Source organism: Myotis daubentonii, chromosome X (genome assembly GCF_963259705.1).
Source record: "Myotis daubentonii chromosome X, mMyoDau2.1, whole genome shotgun sequence".
NCBI classification, from domain to species: domain Eukaryota; kingdom Metazoa; phylum Chordata; class Mammalia; order Chiroptera; family Vespertilionidae; genus Myotis; species Myotis daubentonii.
In genome coordinates, this window is record NC_081861.1 from 53,409,381 (window position 1) to 53,433,395 (window position 24,015).

At 34.8% G+C, this 24,015-nt stretch overlaps 1 protein-coding gene across 3 annotated transcripts in view; it reads left to right on the forward strand.

Moving 5' to 3' along the window:
- RBM41 (RNA binding motif protein 41) overlaps positions 1–22,239 on the forward strand; it is an 80,987-nt gene extending 58,748 nt beyond the window's left edge. For 2 of the 3 annotated variants that reach the window (XM_059679923.1, XM_059679924.1), the window contains 2 exons: positions 13,890–14,037; positions 15,860–22,239. In XM_059679923.1, the coding sequence (XP_059535906.1) occupies positions 13,890–14,037; positions 15,860–16,026 (315 nt within the window). In that variant the 3' untranslated portion in view covers positions 16,027–22,239. Of the gene's footprint in view, positions 1–1,990; positions 5,099–13,889; positions 14,038–15,859 lie in introns of those variants that run through there. The other variant, XM_059679925.1, reaches the window with a different exon arrangement.
- The last annotated feature ends 1,776 nt before the right edge of the window (positions 22,240–24,015 follow it).

Here is a 24,015-nt window from a genome sequence, read left to right on the forward strand (position 1 = left end):
TAATATAGTGAACTGATCTTTGACAAGGGAACAGAGGCAATTAAATGGAGAAAGGATAGTCTTTTCATCAAATTGTGCTGCAACAACTGGATATCAGCATTTTAAAAAATGAATCTAGACACAGATTTTGCAATCTTAAAAAAAAACTGTAAAATAGATTGTGGATACAAATGTAAAACAATACCATAAAACTTCTAGAAGAAAATGAGAAAAATCTAAGTGACCTTGTGTTTGGTGATGTATTTATAGATACAACCAAAAACATGATTTATGAGAGAAAAAAGTTTGATAAATCAGACTTCATTAAAATTATAAACTTATATGTGAAAGATACTTTTAAGAGAAAAAAAATATGCCACAGACTGGAAGAAAATATCTTCATAACACATGTCTAATAAAGGACGTGTATCCAAAATATAAAAAGGACTTCTAAAACTCAACAGTAATAAGATGAACTACCAATTAAAAATGGGCAAAAGAACAGACTCCTCCCCAAAGAAGGTATTTACATGTCAAATAAGCATATACAAAGGAGCTCACCATCATTTGTCATCAGGAAACTGCAAAATAAAACAATAATGAGATGCCATTATACACCTATTAGAATGACTAACAATCACAATAAAATTGACAGTCCCAAATGCTATTGAGGATGCTGAGCAACAGGTACTCTTATTCATTGCTGGTGAGAATACAAAATGACACAATCTCTTTGGAAGTTAGTTTGACAGCCTCTGACAAAGTGAAACATTGTTTTACCATATGATCTAGTAATTGCACTTCTAGTTATTTACTGCAATTGATTTGAAAACCTATATTTATACAAAACCCAGCATGTGAATGTTCATAGCAGTTTTATTCATAATTACCAAAAACTTGCAATCAAGATGTTCTTCTGTTTCCATTCACCTGTGCTACATCTATACAATGGAATATAATTCGGCAATACAAAGAAATGAGCTGTCAAACTACAATAAAGACATGGACTATAAATGCATTTTAATAAGTGAAAGAAGCCAATATGAAAAGACTGCTTATTGTATATTCCAGTTATGTGACACTTCAGTAAACACAAAACTATAGTAATGATAAATGATTGATGATTGCCAGGACTCTGGGGGACGTGGGGGACAGAGGAATAGATGAAGTACAGAGACAGAGGATTTTTAGGGCAGTAAAATTATTCTGTATGATAATGTAATAGAGGATACAAGACATGCATTTGTCAAAACCCATAATACTGTACAGCACGAAGAATGACCTTTGATGTATACAAATATTTTTAAAATCATTTAGGAGGTTAGAGAACCTCAGGAAAAAATGCAGATCGTGACAAGAGAATCTGTTACAAATACAGTGGGGCCTTGACTTACGAGTTTAATTCGTTCCGAGACTGAGCTCGTTAAGGAGCTCGTTAACTCAAATTACTCTATCAACTCAATGCAAAAAATCAGCCAAGAGACAGCTGGTATCTCAAAAAACTCGTTAGTCGGGACACTCGTAAGTCAAGGCCCCACTGTATATGAAGCTATGGGGGAAAGGGTGCTGACCTAAGTATCTTTGGAAATGTGTGGAATGTGGAAGCAACAGAGAGGTAAACAGAACAGTACATAATCACTGTACTCTAGATGATAAGATTTTGTAACATGGGGGTACAGGTTAACAATTCTGATATTGTTATACCTGTATAATGAAATGGAGCAATTAAGTAAATGAATGGCAGATGGTGAAGCCAGGTTTCTCACCCTTGGAATTTATAGATAAGCAACGGGAGAAAACTAAAATGATCCATGTGGTAATGGTTTATAGTTGGAGACATCATTATGAATTCATATTTAACTTAATATATGGATGATTACATACATAATGTGTACCACTTAGTAATTCGGATTTTGTAATCAAAGAAAACATGATAATTTCAAGAGAAACATCAGAAGTGCTTTATTCAAAGTAATGTCCATCGCTAGCTACACATTCCCCCATCTTTCAGGTAATTTGTGGATACCGTCCCAATAGAACTTTTCTTGTTTTGAGGCAAACCATTCAGAGACCCAATTTTCCACTTCTTCGTCTGTTTTGAAGTGCTGCTCAGAAAGTGCTTGTGCCATCAATCGGAACAAGTGGTCATCTGAAGGAGCAAGGTCTGGTGAATACAGCGAGTGGGTTAATACTTCCCAGGCAAGAAGTTTTAACGTGTCTTTAACTGGTTTTGAAGTGTGTGATGGTGCATCATCATGAAGCCAAAATTACTTTGCCGTGTCTTCTGGCCCATTCTGGTCGTTTTGCGATCAAAGCATGGTTCAAATTGATTATTTGTTGTCGGTAGCGATAGTATTAATGGTTTCACCTGGTTTTAGAAGCTCATAAGTCACCACCCCTTCCTCATCCCACCAAACGCAGAGCTTTGTCTTTTTTCCAAAGCGATTTGGCCTTGCAGTCGATGTTGATGGTTGACCTGGATCAACCCATGATTTTGTGAGTCTGGGATTCTCAAAATAAATCCACTTTTCATCGCCAGTCACAATTCAATGCAAAAAAAGACTTTCTTTCATGCTGTTGAAGCAACATTTTACTTAGGACTTTTCGGTTTTCCATTTGTCTTTTGTTCAGTTGATGTGGCCCTCATTTTCCTTCTTTTAAAATCTTTCCCATTGCTTGTAAACGATTGGAAATTATTTGCTGAGCAACATTTAATCTTTCTGCAAGTTGTTTTTGAGTTTGACACACATCTTCATCCAATAGTGCTTGTAATTGATAGTCTTCAAACTTTTTCGGTTGACCTGGACGTTCTTTGTCTTTCACATCGAAATCATCAGTTTTAAAGCGTTTAAACCAGCATTCACAAGTATCTTGAGATGGAGCATGTTCACCATGAGCTTCCCGAAGTATACGATAACTTTCAGCAGCAGTTTTCCTCAAAATAAAGTAATGAATTAAAACTTCCCGCAAATGCTCTTTTTTTGACACAAAATTTGACATTTTTAAGCATAAAAATATCTATGATGTAAATACCTTCAGAAATTTGACATATGAAGTTTTGAAGCTTGCTGTCAATACAACAAAATAGCGTAGTATCAAATCGCATATATATCAACATATGTGTAACTCCATTTATTGAAAAAATCCGCATTATTAACTGGTACACCTGGTAGAATTATTTATAAATAACTGTATATACCCAGGGTAGCATTAAACGTAAATTTTTCTGTCAGCTGAGAGGCTCTAAATGAAGCTATACTCCAGTAGTAACAAGCATGTTCAGCAACCAGATCTTTTTTTTTAAATACCATTCTCTAATAAAAGCAATCAGGACTCTTTAGAGAAATGGCTGATTCTAGTACTGAGGGGTAGGAAATACACAAGATGAGCCTTGGGCATTTTGAATTGCCAGAAAATAAGGAAGTGCTAAAAACAACAAGATAAAAACATTGTTGGGTGGGAGGGGTATGTCAAAGGAGCACAGGAGCCAAGTGAAAGAGTTTCCAATGACCAAAGTTGGAACAATTTATGTAATAAACTAAGTAAATTAGTATTGGACTATATCCCAAAGTATAGAATAAATATCTATGAGTCCATACTGATAATAAATAAAACTTTTAAGTTGATAAATTGAAGAGAGGAGACAAAAATCCCATGCAGAAAAATTCTTATATAAATTTTGTAGATGCTCTACCTCAAGGAGTGGGGAGCATAACTCCCCACTAATTCGTTTTGAGCTACTTATAGTGACTTCTTTCCAAAGAGTACAGTATGGGAAGGCAGGAAAAAAAAATAGCATTACAGAATAGAAACCTAAAACTGCCTCAGCCAGGTCATCAAAGCCAACATCAGCAGTTATAAGTCATGTTGAGTTGTTTGCTTGTAAGAGGATCAAAATTGTACTTTTCATCTGTGATCTTTTTCCTAATAATCCATAACCCCATGAGGAAAACACCAGAAAAATTATAGTAGTGGGCCATCCTACAAAGTACCTAATCAGTTTTCCTTAAAGCTGTCAAGATCATTAAAAACAAAGTTTGATTAACTGCCACAGCCAAGAGGCGCCTGAAGACACATGAAAACTAAATGTACTGCGGTATCCTGGAAGGGATCCTGGAACCGAAAAAGAACATTAAGGAAAAACTAAGGAAATCTAAAAAAATATGGACTTTAAATGATAATATATCAATATTAATTTATTTATTTTAACAATGTGCCATAGTAATGTAAAATAATAACAGGGGAAACTAGGTGTGGGGTATATGGGAACTCTTTATACTAGCTTCTCAGTTTTTTTGTAAATGTGTAAGTTTTTCTGTTCTAAAAAATAAAGTATTTTTTAAAAATTTTAAACAGGTAGCTGAAAAGAATGCATATAGTATAATACTATTTACATAAAGTTTTAAAAATACAAAACAATGCCGTGTATTACAGAGGAATACTAGAGACTCATTCTCTGTTATCACTTGGGGTTTGTTTTACTGTTTCACAGAAATGTTTATCTTGTTTTCGAACCTAGCTGTATCTTTGTGTTTATCTTTTTATATATGCATATATATGGATATATATGTATTTTGTAGATGTGTACATATGTACATACCTGTGTGTATATATGTATGTACATATGTATGTTTTTGGAGCAGAGAAGATGCATCTAAGCAAAGAAGTGACCGAGCCACCTCAACCAGAAGTCATCTTAATTTTTTAAAAATGTTCATATCAAAGGGAACAATCTTAGTATGGATCTTTCCTACTTGGTGAGAAACTTGCCATATATTTCACATAACCCTTTCTGTGGTCATTTAATTTTTTTAAAGCTTGTTTTAAAATATATTTTTATTAATTTCAGAGAGGAAGGGAGAGGGAGAGAGATACAAACATCAATGATTAGATAGAATCATTGATTGGCCGCCTCCTGCACGTGCTACAGGGATAGAGCTCGCAACTCGGGCATGTGCCCTGACCAGGAATTAAACCATGACCTCCTGGTTCATAGGTCGACGCTCAAATACTGAGCCATGCTGACTGGGCTGGTCATTTAATTTTATGATGTTTTCATGATGAGTATTTTAGAACCAAAACTCTAGATCACCTAAAATTACTTAAGTGAACCACAAACCAATTACAGTGGACCCTTGACTTACAAGTGTCCTGACTAACAAGTTTTTCGAGATACGAGCCATCTCTCGGCCGAATTTTTGCTTTGAGTTGCGAGCTAAAATTTGGGTTACGAGCCAGCTTCAGATACCCCACCGCTAGTTGGCGCAGCGAATGTCACAGTGAACGCCACAACATCAGCCCAGCATCACGTGCCTCACTCGTTCACTTTTTGATTTGACATACGAGTAATTTGAGTTACGAGCTCCGTCACGGAATGAATTAAACTCGTAAGTCAAAGCCCCACTGTATTCTATGTCCTTGTCAAAGATTAAAGTATAATTAAATGCTAAATATGTAGATACTCAGCTTCAAAAGACTTTGAGAAATAAAAAAAAATCTGTTTATTACAATGTTTAACATATTCATACATTTCAATGGTTAAGTAATTTAAGTGGGCTCTATTTTCTAGCTCTTTGCTTTTGCTGCTCCTGTCTGAATTCTTCCCAAGTTCCTTCAAAATACTATAGGATATAACTTATGCTAGTAAATATAGAGATCTTTTTTCTCCGCACTTTTTTTCTTTTAGTAAAATACACATAACCTGAGATCTACCGTCTTAACAAGATTTTAAGTGTACATTACAGTATTCTTAACTGTAGGCCCAGTGCTGTATAACAGATCTCTAGAACTTAGGCATCTTGCATGACTGAACTTTATACCCAATGAATAACTCCTCCTTTTCCTCTTCCCACAGCCACTGGCAACCACCATTCTAGTTTGTGCTTTGATGAGTCTGACTACTGCAGATGCCACAAGTGATATCATGAAGTATTATCCCTGTTGTGACTGGCTTAATGAACTTAGTATAATCCCCTCAAAATTCATTCATGTTGTGTATGACAAGATTTCCTTTTTCTGACTGAATAATATTCCACATTTTCTTTATCCATCTATGATGGGCATTTAGGTTGTTTCCATCTCTTGGATATTGTGAACAGTGCTGCAATGGACATGTGAATTCAGACATCTCTTAGAGATCCTGATTTTAATTCTTTGGAATAAGTACCCAGAAGTAGCTTGCTAGATCTTATGGTAGTAGTTCCAGTTTTAATTTTTTTGAGGAACCTTCATACTGTTCTCCATAGAGGCTGCACCATTTTATATTTCTATCAACAATGCACAAGGGTTCCAATTTCTCTACATTCTCAACAGTTATTTTCTGTATGTGTTCTTTGAGGAAATGAATATTTTGCCCATTTTTAAAAATCGAGTTGTCTTTTTGCTATAGAGTTGTCGGAGTTTCTTATATATTTTAGATTTTAACCTCTAATCAGATAGATGGTTTCCATATATTTTCTCCCATTCTGTAGGTTGCTTTTTCACTTTGCTGACTATTTCCTTTGCTGTGCAGAAGGATTTTGATTAATGTAGTCTCACTTTATTTTTGCTTTTGTTGCCTATGCTTCTAATGTAACATCCAAGAAATCAGGCTCACGGAGCTTTCCCTCTAGGTTTTCTTGGGAGTTTCAGAGTTTCAGTTCTTATGTTTAATCCATTTTGAGTTGATTTTTCTGTATGAGAGTCCAGTTTTATTCTTTTACATATGGATGTCAATGTTTCCCAACACCATTTGTTGAAGGGACTGTCCTTCTCCATTGTGTAGCTTGCCCTCCCCCCTTGTCAACCAGTTGACTGTATACTTGTGGATTTATTTCTGGGCTCTCTATTCTGCTCCATTGTTCTATATGTCTACCTTTATGCCAGTATCATACTGCTTCGGTAAATTTGTATGTTTTGAAATGAAAAAGTGTTAGGCATCCAGTTTTCATTTCTCTGGATTGCTTTGGCTATTTTGGAGTTTCTTGTAGTTCCATATGACTTTTAGGATTTTTTTTCCTATTTCTATAAAAATACTGTTGGGATTTTGATAAGAATTACATTAAATCTATAGATCATTTTGGGTAGTGTGGACATTTTACCCATATTGTCATTCAGTCCCTGGAAGCATTCATTTCAGTCTTTAATTTCTTTGAGCAATGTTTCATGGGTCTTAATATACAAGTCCTTCATCCCTTTGGTTACTTTCTTTTTTAAATCGATATATGATTGACATACAAAAAAGCTGTACATAGTTAATGTATGCATCTTGATGAGTTTGAAGATAAATATACACTGTGAAACTGTCACCATATACAGTGCCCTAAACATAACCATCACCTCCAGAATTTCCTCCCTTCCTCTTTTTTCTTTTGATAACATTAAACATAAAATCTAGTCTCTTAACAAATTTTTAAGTATCCAATACAATATTGTTAACTATATACATTATGCTGTACTCTAGTTCTGTAGGAATTAGTCATCTTGCATAAGTGAAACTATCTACCCATTGATGAATACCTTTCCAATGATCCCAGCCCCTGGTAAATACAATTCTACTTTCTACATCTATGAATTTGACTATTTTAGATTCCTGATATAAGTGAGATCATATCGTATTTGTTCTTCTGTGTCTGGTTTATTTCATTTAGCATGTCTTCCAAGTCCATATATGTTGTAGCGAATGACAAGATTTATTTATTTTTTAAGGGTGAATAATGTTCTGTTGTATTTATACACCATATTTACTTTATCTATTCATCTGTCAGTGGATATATAGGTTGTTTTCATGTCTTTGTTATTGTAAATAATGCTGCAATGAACAAGGGAATGCAGATATTTCTTCCCAATTCTGATTGCAGTTCTTTTGGGTGTAAAAACCCGGAAGTGGGATTGCTGAATTACATGGTAGTTATATTTTTATTTTTGAGGAACCTCCATACTGTTTTCCATAGTGGTTGTACCAATTTACATTCCTACCAACAGTGTACAAGGGTTAAAATTTCTTCACATCCTCACCAACACTTTTGTTTTTACGATAATAGCCATTGTAGCTGGCAGGAGATGATATGCCATTGAAGTTTTGATTGCATTTCTCTGATGATTAGTGATGCTGAGCATCCTTTCATATACCTATTGGCAATTTGTATGTATTTTTTGAAGAAATGTCTATTTAGGACTTTTGCCCATTTTTAAAATTGGGGGGGTTTAAGTTATAGATACCCTTATATATAGATATTAACCTTTTATCAGATATATGATTTGCAAATATATTTACTCATTTCCATAGGTTGCCTTTTCACTTTGCTGATTGCTTCCTTTGCTGCACAGGCTTTTTATTGATATAATCCTACTTGTCTTTTTTTGCTTTTGTTGCTTGTGCTTTTAATGTCATATTCAAGAATCATTGCCAAGGCCAATGCCAATAAGCTTTTTCCATGTATTTTCTCCTGGGAGTTTTAGAGTTTCAGGTCTTATTTTCAAGTCTTTAATCCATTTTGAATTATTATTATTTTTGTCTATGGTGTAAGATAAGCGTCTGATTTCATTCTTTTACACTGGATATACAGTTTTCCCAACACCATTTATTGAAGAGACTATTATTTCCCTATTGTGTATTCTTGCCCCCCTTGTTGAAGATCAATTTACCATAAATGTGTGGTTTATTTCTGGGCTCTCTATTCTGTTATACTGGTCAGTATGTCTTTTTTTTAATATATTTTTTATTGCTATCAGAGAGGAAGGGAGAGAGAGAGAAACATCAATGATGAGAGAATCATTAATCAGCTGCTTCTTGCACGCCCCCTACTGGGGATCGAGCATGCAACCCGGGCATGTGCCCTTGACAGGAATTGAACCCAGGACTCTTCTGTCCACAGGCCAACGCTCTATCCACTGAGCCAAACCAGCTAGGGCTCAATAAGTCTTTTTTATGCCAGTATAATACTGTTTTGATAACTGTCATTTGAAATCAGGAAATGTAATGCCTCCTGATTTGTTCTTTTTAATAGTGCTTTATCTACTTAGTGTCTCTTGTGGTTCCATATGAATTTTAGGATTTTTTTCCATAAATTGCCATTTGGGACTTTGATAAGAATTGCATTAAAATCTGTAGATAGTTTTGGGTAGTTTAGACATTTTGACAATGTTAATATTTCCAGTCCATGAGTATGGAATATCTTTTCATCTATTTGTGTTTGTTATTTTTTTTCTTTCATTATTTTCCTCAGTATTAATTAGTTTTCTGTTTATTAGCCTTTCAGCTCCCTGGTTAACTTTATTTCTAAGTATATTATTCTTTTTGATGCTTATGTAAATGGAATTATTTCCTTGATTTCCTTTTCAAATTTTTGTATGTTGATTTTGTATCCTGCAACTTGACTGAATTTATTACTTTTAACAGTTTTATTATGAAGTCTTTAGGGTTTTCCACACATAGGATCATGTCATACAGAGATGATTTTACTTCTTCACTTCTAATTTGGTTGCCTTTTATTTTATTCTTGTCTAATTGCTCTCACTAGGACTACTATGTTGAATAGAAGTGAGAAGAGTGGACATTCTTGCCTTGTTTCTAATCTTCGAGGATCAGATTTAAGTTTTTCACTGTTGAGTATGAGGTTTGCTATGGGCTTTTCATATATGGCCTTTATTATGTTAAGGTAAATTCCTTCTATTCCTAATTAATTGAACATTTTTATCATGGACTTTGTCAGTGCTTTTTCTGCATCAATTGATATGATCATGTGATTTTTATTCTTCATTATGTTAATGTAGTGTGTCACAATTATTGATTTTCATATGTTGAACCATCCTTATATTCCAGAGATAAACACCCTTTGGTCATGGTGTAAGACCCCTTTAATGTGCTTTTGAATCCGGTTTACTAATTTTGTGTTGAGGATTTTTGCATCTGTATTGATCAGGGATATTGTCATGTAGTTTTCTTGTAATACCTTTTTCTGCCTTTGGTGTCAGGATAATGCTGGCCTCATAAAATTAGTTTGGAATTGTTTCCTCCTCTTCGATATTTTGGAAGAGTTGGAGAAGGATTGGTATTAGTTCTTTAAGTGTTTGATAGAGTTCACCCATGAAGCTATCTAGTTCTGGTGCTTTCTTTGTTGGGAGGTTTTGATTACTGATTCAATCTCATTGCTAGTTATAAATCTCTTCACATTTTCTACTTTTATATAATTTAGTCTTAGTGTAGGTTGTATGTTTCCAGGAACTTATTATCTTCCAGTTTAACCAGTGTGTTGGCAAAGAATTGTTCATAGTAGTCTTTTATAATCCTTTTTATTTATATGGCATTAATTATAATGTGTCCTCTTTCATTTCTGATTTTATATGAGTCTTTTTTATTCTTAATACTGTTAAAGGTAGTCGATTTTGTTGATTTTTTTAAAAAAAAACTAGCTCTTGTCCTGATCAGTTTGGCTCAGTGGATAGAGCGTCGGGCCATGAACTGAAGGGTCCCAGGTTCGATTCTGGTCTAAGGGCATATACCTTGGTTGCAGGCTAGATCCCCAGTAGGGTGTGTGTAGGAGGCAGCTGGTCAATGTTTCTCTCTCACCAATGTTTCTAACTCTATCCGTCTCCCTTCCTCTCTGTAAAATCAATAAAATGTGTTTTTTAAAATAAATAAATATTTTTTTTAAAAAAATAGCTCTTGCCCAACCAGTGTTGCTCAGTGGTTGAATGTCAACCCAGGAACCAAGAGGTCATCAGTTTGATTCCTGGTCAGGGCATATGCCAGGGTTGCAGGCTTGATTCCCAGTAGGAAGCGTGCAGGAGGCAGCCGATAGATGACGTTTCTCATTGATGTTTCTATCTCTATCCCTCTCCCTTCCTCTCTCTCTAAAAATCAATAAAACATTTTTTAAAAAAGAATATTCTCTTTTTTAAAAAACTACCTTAATTTAGTTGATTTTTAAAAATTGTTTCTGTAATCTGTGTTTTATTTATTTCTGGTCTAAACTTTATTATTTTTTTCTGCTAACTTTGGGCTTAGTTCTTTTTCTAATTTTTCTTAAGGTATAAAGTTGTTCATTTGATGTTTTTCTTCTTTTTTAATATAGGCATTTATCACTATAAACTTCCCTGTTAGTACTGCTCTTACTACATATCACATTTTATATTATGGTTTCATTTTTTATCTCAAGATATTTTCTTTTTTTATATATACACGTGTGTGTGTGTGTGTGTGTGTGTGTGTGTGTGTGTGTCTTGATTTCAGAGAGGAAGGGAGGAGATATAAACTTCAATGATGAGAGAGAAACATTGATTGGGTCCCTCCTGCACACCCCACATTGGGGATAGAGCCTGCAACCTGGGCATGTACCCTGCCCGGAATTGAACTATAACCTCCTGGTTCATAGGTCAGTGCTCAACCACAGAGCCATACAGGCTGGGCTTTCTCAAGATATTTTCTAATTTCACTTTTAATTTTTTCTTTGACATATTAGTTAATCAAGAGTAATTTATTGAGCCCTAGCTGGTTTGGCTCAGTGGATAGAGCGTTGGCCTGTGGACTGAAGGGTTCCAGGTTCGATTCTGGTCAGGTAACATTCCTGCGTTGTTGGCTCTATCCCCAGTAGGGGCATGCAGGAGGCAGCCAATCAATGATTCTCTCTCATCTTTGGTGTTTCTGTCTCTCTCTCTCCCACTCCCTTCTTCTCTGAGGTCAATGAAAATATATATATTTTTAAGTAATTTATTGAATTTGCACATATTTATGAATTTTCTAGTTTTCCTTCTGCTATTGAAAGCAAGATATTGAAATCTAATAGTATTGTGTTGCTATTTTCTGTCTTCAGTTCTCTCAATGTTTGCTTCATATATTTAAGTGTTCTGAATGTTGGATGTATATATATTTATAATTGTTATACCTTCTTGGTGCATTAACCCTGTTACCATATAATGTTCTTTTTTGTCTCTTATGACTGTTTTGGCTTAAAGTGTATTTTTTTCTGATACCCCTGCTCTTTTGGTTACCATTTGCATGAATATTTTTTTCTATCCTTCCATTTTCAGCCTGTATGTGACCTTAAATCTAAAGTGAGTTTCTTGTAGACGGCATACATGGATCTTGTTTTTTATTCATTTGGCCACTGTATGTGTTTGACAAAGAAGTTAAACCCATTTACATGTAAAGTAATTTATTGATGGGAAAGGACTCCCTATTGCCATTTATTAGTTGTTTTCTGTCTTGTAGCTGTTTTGTTCCTCTTTTTCTCTCTTAATGTCTGCCTTAGTGGTTCATTGATTTTTTTGTAGTCATATGCTTTTTCCTCTCTCATTTTCTTTTGTGAATCTTCTATAGGTATTTTCTTTATGCTTACAGTCTGGGCTTACTTAAAGTTTTAACAAGTTTCTTAGAGTTATAACGATCTATTTTAAGCCAATAAGAGTTTAAGTTGGATCACGTTAAAGAGCTTTTTAAAATTTTTTTGAATAGATAGAATAGTGTCTCTTATTTCTCTGAGGGTATTTGTGATAATTTTTGAAGATTTTTTTTTCTTTGCATGGTCTCTGTTTACTCCTATTTGCTTTCCTTTCTGTTGTTTGTTCTGCTCTCTGTCTTTCACGTTAGAGTCTTTCCTCAGATGCCTGATGATCCATACTCATATTTATGAGTAGGAGCCAAAAACAGATTAGAAACTTTGAGTACATGAGTGGTTCTTATTGACTTTGAGCTTCACTTTATTTTTTTTTAATATATTTTATTGATTTTTTACAGAGAGGAAGGGAGAGAGATAGAGAGTTAGAAACATCGATGAGAGAGAAACATCGATCAGCTGCCTCCTGCATACCCCCTACTGGAGATGTGCCCGCAACCAAGGTACATGCCCTTGACCGGAATCGAACCTGGGACCCTTCAGTCCGCAGGCCGACGCTCTATCCACCGTGCCAAACCGGCTAGGGCGAGCTTCACTTTAAAGTCATCTGGCTGGTCCATTTGTTAGAGAAAATCCCCATCCCAAATTAGTATTTTTAGATCTTTCCTCTTGGGGCTAGTCAGATTCTTCAGAGAAGACACAAACTATTGCTTGGGAGGGTACTACCAGCAATGTAGGAGCCAAATGGGGGAAACTGTCTGGGGTATCCTCAGTATTCAATATGAAGTATTTATCTTAATTATCTTGCTTTCAGAAACATTACTCAGACCTTCAACTGTATCTAGCATTCCCCATATTCAGAGAATACTCCTCCAGTATTCACCAGGATTGGGAGTGGCCTTTACCCAGCGGCATTATTGAAGGAAATGGGGTGGGAGAGGAGGTGGGATATTTTAAAGCAGGGGTCCTCAAACTTTTTAAACAGGGGGCCAGTTCACTGTCCCTCAGACCGTTGGAGGGCCGGACTATAGTTTAAAAGAAAACTATGAACAAATTCCTATGCACACTGCACATATCTTATTTTGAAGTAAAAAAACAAAACGGGAACAAATACAATATTTGTATTCGCATGTGGCCCGCGGGCTGTAGTTTGAGGACCCCTGTTTTAAAGTATAGTTGGTTTTTAAACAACTTTCAACCAAACACCTTATTTTAACCCCACCTTTACATCCATCTCCAGAGATACCTGAAACTATCAATTTCTGAACTGTTTGAGAATTCTTAGGTGTATATTGGATTGGTTTCTGGCTTTCATCACTGCTGATTAAAGATTCAGCTTTCTTGAGTATACCCATCCAGTATTTTTCAGCTTCCAGAATATTGTTGCTATTGCTTCTTTTCCTTGTTCTTCCTAACCTTGTAGATTTGTGTGTGTGTTTAAATTCTACAGTTTTTGAGATTTTTCTGGAGAGAGTGAAATTAGACGCATGTGTTCAATCCACCATCTTTATCTAAAACTAATGAATTCTATCCACAATGAAATAGTTGCCTTATTTCCTTTATGTAATATTTTTGTTGATCTTCGATTTATATTAGGTGTTATACCTGAAGAACCTTAGCCCTCGGGTGACCGAAAGAGATCTTGTCTCATTGTTCGCTCGGTTCCAGGAGAAAAAAGGACCTCTAATTCAATTCCGAATGATGACTGGACGAATGAGGGGGCAAGCTTTTCTCACCTTTCCCAGTAAGTAGCTTTATCTGGATAATTACTCAGTTGTAGCATCAGCATTAGAGACTACTTATACTCTTTCTAATTTACTAGTAGATACAGTCCTTTGATTTACCTATAACACATGAAAAGCATGTGCTTAAACAAGCGCATGGGAAGAATGGAAGAGAATTAAGCAAAAAGTTTTCAATATTCCTCTATCCTGCCTTCTGTGCTTCCTCTCCTCCATTGACTGTGCATGACCACCGTACTCCATTGTCTTCAATTTTTCCCAATCTTGGCACTTTCTTCTCACTTTATCAAAATTAATTTTACGTTTTTAAAAAAGATATTTGTATTGATTTCAGAAAGTTAAGGGGAGGGAGAGAGAGATAGAAACATCAATGATGATAGAGAATCATTGATCGGTGGCCTCCTTCATGCCCCCAACTGGGGATCGAGTCTGCAATCTGGGCATGTGCCCTTGACTGGAATCGAACCCGGGATCCTTCAGTCCACAGGCCAACGCTCTATCCACTGAGCCAAATCAGCCAGGGGAAAATTAACTTTACCTTTAAAATTTTTATTTTACTCTTGCTCACAAAGGACTACTAGTGTTTGTAGTCCATTATAATTATATTACTTTTGGGATTCTGATCAGAACACTTACACTTGCTTAATGCTCTATTCCTTTAGGACTAAGAAACTATAAGGTAATATGCTAATTCCCTAGTAATTCATAATTAGGGGATGATGATATATTCGTACAACTAGTTTGCATCTTAATACATGATTTCAGTATCCTAATCTAAAGGAGTGAATAATACAGGAATTTCAGTTTCTCTGACAGACCAAACTATCTTTTTTTTTTTTTTTTTTTTTTTTGGTGCAGGCTGGTTACTAGCTGTTCCTTTCATTATTTCTAAACTATCATCATTTATAAACAGCCTAGTAATCTATGTACAGGCAAGTAATTTACACTTGAGCAGTTCCAAACTCCACTAGTCTTGTACCATCTTTGCTATCTTGTAGAAGGTTTGTGGATGTTCTACAATAGTGGGTTTTAGTCCTTTTAATTGTGAAGGCCCTTTTTAAACTCAATATGATACATTAATTGAGAAAAATATGTGATAAAAAGGATTTATAAAGTAAGTACTTTCAAATGAAGAGCTGTTTTACTAATCATAATAGCAGCTATCCACATTTTAAAATTTTTAGTGCATACATAAATTGGTTCAGTCTAAAGATATTGCCTGTCTACTTTTGATTTCACAGACTCCGGTCAATAATTGCACTCCTTTCTGATTTTCCACATCAAGGGTCTGAGAAACATAAGTTGAATACTACTACTGTACACTATGTACTGTTACTCTGCAAAATTCCATATACTTACAAGGATTATCACACTTATTTATCTCAATGAGGGCTCCTACAATCACTCTCCCATCAAAAGATAAAAGCAGCAAAATGACCTTAATACCATGATAACCTCTTTTATTTGTGTTACCCATTTTGAAAATGACTTAATTCTCACAATACCTATAATCTATCTAGGATAGAAGCTTGTGTATTAGTAGTTACAGTTTAGCCTTCTTTTGCACACTATCTATATTTTTCTTTATGTTTTTAAATTATGAGGCACTCTCAGCCATTTTAAGTTTTTCCAGTCATTATTTTTAGCCATTAGTTTAATCTTGCTGAATTATGCAATATGAGATTATGAAAAAGATAATAAAATCAAATAGCTATATGGCCTAATAGCGTACATTTAACTCCAAGGCAAAAAAAAAGAAACAAATTGGAAATAGAATTGTAATATTAAATCCTGTGTAAATTGATTATTTTTCCTTTCTTTTAGATAAGGATATAGCATGGCAAGCATTCCGTCTAATAAATGGATATAAACTACATGGGAAAATTTTGGTGATAGAATTCGGAAAGAACAAAAAACAACAGTCTGATCTCCAGTCTGCTTCTCTCAGATCGTCTGCTACAGAAAACACTACAAAAACCAGTGGCAGCTAGAAGATATATAGATTATGAGTCCCAGGAAGTCCTTCTTGCGTCAGAATCTTGGATCTAGGATTTCTATATAGATGGCAATGTGTTTGGAATTGAAGAGAAACTGAGGAAGAAAAATCTAATTAAGATAATCGCTTTAGCTTTTGGAAAGAATTGGTAGAAAACATTTTTTATAATCAAAGACTATACAGGACAGACAAGATACCAAGTGTGAAGGGTAGGGTACAAAGAGTATCATTTTCTCAGGATAAATTACAAAGGATTATTTCCAAGGATATTTTAAATCTTTATACTTTATCTATGGTCTTAAATACTTATCCCTAGAGATAACATTCTTTCCAAGACTGCCACCTATATACAGAACTAAAAAACTAAAAGTTGAAATATTAATTATTAGAGCCCATTTGTTCCTAATTGTATTCACATAGTAAATCAATGACTAGGACCTGGGCCTAAACATCAACAAATGCTGTTAAATGAGAAATATCAGCAATAACAGTAGGGCCTAAGACACATGTCAGTACACATATTTAATGAATTCTTTCTATTAAGTTATCTGTGTCTTCAAAAAGCCATATATTTTTCTAATGAAAGCATCTAGATCTAAATAGTGATGTGCCCCTAGTCATTAAACTAGCTACCATTGAGTAATCATTGAATCCCAAGCAATAAACATTGAATAAGCATCTAATATATGTTAGGTATATGCATTTTAGAAGAGGAACATACTAGAAAAAATACTAAAGGGGAAATGGGAAGAAAGAGTTTTCTAGAAGAGAGGCAGCCACTCCCAAATTCCCCACTTGTTTGTTTATAGTTGCTGGAGAAATGAAATACAATATGGTATAGAGGAAGTGGTACAAACGTTGGACTCACACCTGTGTTTGAACTTCACAGCCACACTTACCACTCCATGACCTTGACAAGTCACTTAGTCTGAGCCTCAGTTTTCTCATCTATAAAATGAAGATAATACTACTTACCTCATTGAGTTGTAAGAATTAAATGAGATGGTATTATCCAAGCTGAAGAACAGAAGAAAAAAAAGAACAGAATATACAATCATGAAGTACTCCAACATACTTGCAATGGGAGTACCAGAAAAAAAGAGAGAGAAAGAAAGCAGAAAAAATATTCTAATAAATAATGGCTGTAAGCATCCCAAATTAATGAGAAGCATTATCTTCACATCCAAAAATCTCAGCAAACTCCAAGTAGGATAACAAGAAGAAATCTACAGACACATTAAAATCAAAATGATAAAACACAAAGACAGAAAGTCTTGGAAGTAACATGAGAAAAATTAAACATCACTCAATGGATTGCCAATAAGATTAACAGCTAACTTCTCATTAGAAACAATGGAGATGGCAGTGGGATAACATATTCAAAGTGCTGAAAGGAAAAAATGTCAATGTAGAATTCTACATCCAATAAAACTATTTCTCAAAAATGATGAAACAAAGACATTCCCATGTAATCAGAAACGGAGAATTTGGTGGCACACCTGATTTACAGGAAATAGTAAAGAAAGTTCTTCAGGTGGAAAGCAAGTGACCTCAGATAGTAATTTGAATCTAAACATGCAAAATATAACATGGGTAAATTTAATTATCCTATATAATAAAAGGCTAATATGCAAATTGACCAAAGGGTGGAACGACCAGTCGCTATGATGCGCACTGACCACCAGGGGCAGACTCTCAACTCAGGAACTGCCCCCTGGTGGTCAGTGCACTCCCATAGGGGGAGCACCGCTCAGCCATAAGCTGGGCTCATGGCTGGCGAGCGCAGCAGCGGTGGCAGGAGCCTCTCCCACCTCTGTGGCAGCACTAAGGATGTCCGACTGCCAGCTTAGGCCCAAGGAGCGGGCCTAAGCCGTCAGTTGGACATCCCCCGAGGGTTCCCGGACTGCAAGAGGGTGCAGGCCGGGCTGAGGGACCCTCCGGAGTGCACATATTTCATGCACCAGGCCTCTACTGTAATTATAAAAGACAGTTTAGCTTCATTTTCCTTTTAATTAAAAAGTGTTATAGACCAGTATGTATGTAGTTGCATTTTGGGGCCTATAACATATGAAACTGTAATATATTTGCCAATTACAGAACAAAGGAAGTGAGTGGAAGCAAAACTATTGAACTAAAGAAGTGACTCCAAATGGTAACTCAAATCCACTGGAACAAATGAAGAAAACAAAAAAAGGGGAAATAAGGTTAATATAAAAAGCTATAAATATATACTAGCTCCGCTTTCTTCTCTCTCCACTTCTTTAAGAGACATAAAATTATGTTAAGTAGTAATTATAACAATGTATTATATTTATAACATGTAGAAATAATATATATAGCAATAATATCATAAAAAAGTAGGAAATGGAGTAGGTTTATATAGGAATAAGTTTTTATATCTCATCGGAATTAGGACATATCTGAAGACAATTTAGTTAGAATGTGCATGGTAAATCTTAGAGCAATCACGGTGATAACTGAAAATACATAGTGAAAATATTTAAAATTTAAATGTTACATTAGAAAAATTTCAATGTAAAGTAACACAAAAGGAGAAATGGAGAAACAAAAGCATGAGACATATAGAAAACAAACAGTAAAAATGTAATTCTTAATATACCTATATGAATAATAATTATTATGAATGGATTAAACAATGCAATCAAAAGGCAGAGATTGTTAGCCTGGGGGGGGGGGGATGAGGGAGACAAGATTTACCTCTATGCAATTTATCAGAGTTGTAGATTCAGAGAAACAAACAGATTAAAGGTAAAAGGATAGAAGGAATTTCAGGCAAACGACAACTATAAGAAAGTTGGAGTGACCATACTAATATCAGACAAAGTGCCCTTTAAAATGATGACTGTTACTAGAGATAATGAGTGACATCTTATAATGATAAAAGAATCAATACATCAGAAAGATATAAAAATTATAAATATGTATGCACCTAACAACAGAGCACCAAAATACATGAATCAAAAACTGAACTAAATAAAGGGAGAAATATATAAGTGTACAATAAGAGTTGGGGAGTTTGCTACCCCATTTTCAATAATAAAATAACTAGACAGAAGATAAACAAAAAATTAGAAAACTTGAGAAATGCTGTCATGTACTAGGTGTACCAGTAAATAATGCGTATTTTTTTCAATAGATGGAGTTACACATATGTTGATATATATGCGATTTGATATGTATGCTATTTTGTTGTATGGACAAGAAGCTTTGAAACTTCATATGTCAAATTTTCTGAAGGTGTTAACATCGTAGATATTTTTACACTTAAAAATGTCGAATTTCATGCAAAAAAAACATTTGCGGGAAGTGTTAATTCATTATTTTGAAGAAAAGTGCTGCTGAATACTTTGGGAAGCTTATGGTGAACATGCTCCATCTCAAGATACTTGCGAACGCTGGTTTAAATGCTTTAAAAGTGATGATTTTGATGTGAAAGACAAAGAACATCCAGGTCAACCAAAAAAATTTAAGTATTAACCCACCCGCTGTATTCACCAGACCTTGCTCCTTCAGATCACCACTTATTCTGATCAATGGCACATACACTTTCTGAGCAGCACTTCAAAACGTACAAAGAAGTGGAAAAATGGGTCTCTGAATGGTTTGCCTCACAACAAGAAAAGTTCTATTGGGACATATGCACAAATTACCTGAAAGATGAGGGAAATGTGTAGCTAGCGATGGACATTACTTTGAATAAAGCACTTTTGATGTTTCTCTTGAAATTATCATGTTTTTCTTTTATTACAAAGTCCACATTATTAACCGGTACACCTAGTATATCTTAAAGAGATCTGTAGAATACTTCACCCAACAAGAGCAGAATATACATTCTTCTCTAGTGCACATGAAACATCTACAGGATATACCATAAAACAAACCTCAAATATAAGTGGATTGAAGTCATGCAAAGTATTTCTCGGGACCACATAGAATGAAGCTAGAAATAAATAACACAAAGTTAGAAAACTAAAAAATATGAATTAAACACACTTTAACATGACTAGTGGGTTAAAGAAGAAATCACAAGAGAAATTAGGAAATCTTTTGAGGTGAATGAAAATGAAGACTCAACATACCAAGACTTTTGGGATACACCTAAAGCAATACTTTAAAAATTATAAGTACAAATGCCTATATTTTTAAAAGATCACATATCACTAACCTCACTTAATACCTTAAAACACTGGAAAAAGAGGATCAAACTAAGAGTAAGCAGAAGGAAAAAAAATGTTTAAATGATAATGGAGAATAGAAAAACAGTTAAGTCAGTGAAATCAAAATTGGTTTTATAAAACGCTTAAGTGACAAACCTTTTGGTAGATTGACCAGAAAAAAAATGAAAACCCAAATTACTAGACTTGGAAATTAAGGAGGAACATTACTACCAACCTTATAGAAATATAAAGCATTATGAAGGAACACTATGAATAATCATATGCCAATAAATATAATACCCAGACTACTGAAGCCAATGAAAAAAATCTGAAGAGACCTGCACCAAATAAAGACGTTAATTAGTAATGTTTCTAAATACAAAGAAAAGGCCAGGCTCAAATTGCTTCTCAAATGAATTCTAGTAAATATTAAAGAAGAATTAATACAGATTCTTCACAAACTCTTCCAAAAATAGGAGAAGGGAACACTTCTGATATGTACTACAACATGAAAAAACCTGAAAACATGCTGAATGAATTAACAGTAACAAAGACTACATATTATATGATTCTATTTATATGAAGTGTCTAGAATTGACAAATATAGAGACAGAAAATGGATTAATGATTGCTTAGGACTGGGAGTGATAGCTGAAGTGTGAGATTTCTTTAGACAATGAAAATGTTCTGAAATTGTAGTGATTATTGTATAATACTAAATATACTACAAACCATGATTGTAAACTTTAAATGGGTAAATTTTATGGTATGTAAATTATATCTCAGTCACACGAAAAAGAAATTGAATGCAACCCAAATGTCCAGCAGTAAGAAAATGGATGAATAAATTATAGAACATTAATTTAGTGGAATACTCTATAGCCATTAAAATAATGGGGCATTTCTATGAATACATTCTGAACTGTATGGTGTCCATGGTTTTATATCAAGTTAAAAAGCAAGAAATATGTACAGATGATCCATAAACAACATGCTTTTAACTATGCAGGTTTATTTGTACATGATTTTTTTTTCCAATAAATACCTGTGATGTTTCTATCTGTGGTTGGGAGTCCATAAGAGCAGAGGGCTGACTATGCATTAATCTATACCATTTTATATACAGGACTTTAGCATCCACAGATTTTTTTTTTCTGAGCATTCGTGGATTTTAGTATTTTCAGGGTTTTCTGGAACCAATCCCTCATGGATACCCAGAGACCACTAGGTTTCTGAGGAGTCAAAAGTAACATACATGTGGATTTCTGACTATGTGGGATATCGGTGCCCCTAACTCCCACATTGTTCAAAGGTCAACTGTATAATATGAATACATTTTTTTGTAAACAAAAGCATTTGTATATATAGTATATGTATATATAGCTATTTCTAAATAAATTTAGGAAAAAACTGGGAAATATACATACCAAATTATAAATCTTTTAGAGGTGGGATTGGATGGGCTGAAAGGGGACTTTTGCTCTATGAAATTTTTTAAGTGGTATAGTTTGAGGTGATTTTTTTACAATTTTCAGCATTTTTTTAATTTAAAGTTTTTTTTAATACTCTGCCAATGATGGCTTCCAGACTATTTGTCAGACCTGCTCTGAGGATATCATCTACCTATACTCAGGGCAAACTTCTATTTCTTTGATATATTGCTCACTTAGGATTAAATCTCCACTCTTAAATGTAGTTTAAGGGACAAGAAGTAAGTTATCCTGTTATAACCTCTTGCACATGTTACACAGGGTCATACTTCTAACCTTGACTTTTCAGGAGGAATTTCTTCCTATTGAATGGAAAACCTCACTTATACTCTTTACTAGATCTATGACCACTAACGATAGAGGAAAATAAAAGTGGAGGATGAACCTCAACTGGTGCATATATACTAGTAAACTGGTATATCCATACAATGGAATTCTACTCAGCAATAAAAACTATAATGAACAATAATACATACAACAACTTGGATGAATCTCAAATGCATCTTGCTAAGTAAAAAAAAAAACCAAAAAACCATAAAATGCTACTTACTGTTTGATTCCATTTATATGATATGCTGGAAAAGAAAACTATAGGAAAAAAAACAAATCAGTGGATGCCAGGGGTTAATGGGAGACTGATTACAAAATGGTAGCACAAGGAATTTGTTTTAATAATGGAATTTTCTGTATCTTGATTATAGTTACCTGAGTGTATGCATTTGTCAAAACTTATATAATTGTATACCAAAAAGGATGAATTTTACTGTATGTAAACTTCAAAATAAATGTAGTTTTTAATGGAGGAAAGAAAACATTTCTCAAAGTCATTTCCATAACGTAATATTCCTGTCCTGTGGTCTTTTGATTATAGTTGAAGACTTAAAGCCACTTGGCTATTATTTTCTGCCCACAGGTCAGCAGAAATCGTCAGTTAAAATCACCCTATAAACACACACAGACACCTACTATTTAAAAAATCAACAGAAAGAGAAAAGTAATTTACTACACACAGGATTTATGTATATAATTTTCTTAATATACACAAGTCAACAATCCAATTAAAATGTAGGTAAATGAAAAGAACATGTATAGAAACTGAAATATGCTGGGGTCCAACCCCAGCAGGTCCAGGGGTCCCCAAAGGTGTGGACGGAGTCAGTGAAGAAGGAATGACACAGAGACAGCGTTCAGTTGATCAACAGCCTAGCCAGGATCTCTAGCCAAGTTCTGGTCAGGATCTCCAGCAAAGTTCTGGTTAGGGTCTCCAGCCAGGTTCTGTGTCCATGTTCTCTTGCTAGGTTCTCCAGCCAGGTTCTGTAGCCATGTTCCCTCGCTAGGTTCTGTCCAGGTTCTCCAGCCAGGTTCTGTAGCCATATTCCCTTGCTAGGTTCTGTCCAGGTTCTCCAGCCAGGTTCGGTCACCACGTTCTAGTCAGGTTCTCTTGCCATGTTCTATCCAGGTTCTGTAGCCAGGTTCTGTCTCTAGGTTCTTCAGCCAGGTTCTCTCGCTAGTTTCTGTCTCTAGGTTGTGTGGCCAGTTTCTGTCCAGGATCTTTTGCCATGTTCTCTCCAGCGAAGTTCTTCTGTCTCTAAGTTCTGTGTAGGTTCTGTGTCTAGTTTCTGTGTCCTGTTGTCTTGTTACATCTGTACTTATACCAGTTGATTCCAATCCTATCAATCTCTATTCCAAAGGTTAGGGCGTTTCTTATCTCCATTCCAGGGAGTAAAGATTATGTAGCTTAAGCATGATTGTTTGTAGTTAAAGTGATTAATTACCCACCTGGCACTTAGTTAAAGGGTTTTATTCCCTCCCTAACTTCAGGGGGAAATCCCTACCTGGGGAAACAACCTTTCTCAGAGAGGTGACCTTGGTTAAAACACATAGTGCCAAGAAGGTGAGCAAACATATTAAGAACAGTATGCCATATATGCCAGGTCCCTTGAAACAGCAAGGATGGACCGGCTCCCAGCAGAAATATAAATGACTGATAAACTAAGAAAAAAATACACAGAACAACAAACTCTTAAAAGTCACAAAAAGAGTAAGAGTTCCCATATATCTTTCACCCAACTTCCCTAATTTTAGCATCTCATATAACAGTACAATTATCAAAACCAAGAAATTAATATTGATACAATAGTGTATAATTTACAGTTGATTTTTCCATTTGTCCCACTAATGTCCTTTAACAATCCAAATTCAGGAACCTTTAATTGTGTTAATTTTTTATTTTAATTACAGTTTACATGCAATATTATTTTGTATTAATTTCAGGTGTACAGTATAGTGGTTAGATCATTTTAGGATCAAATCCAG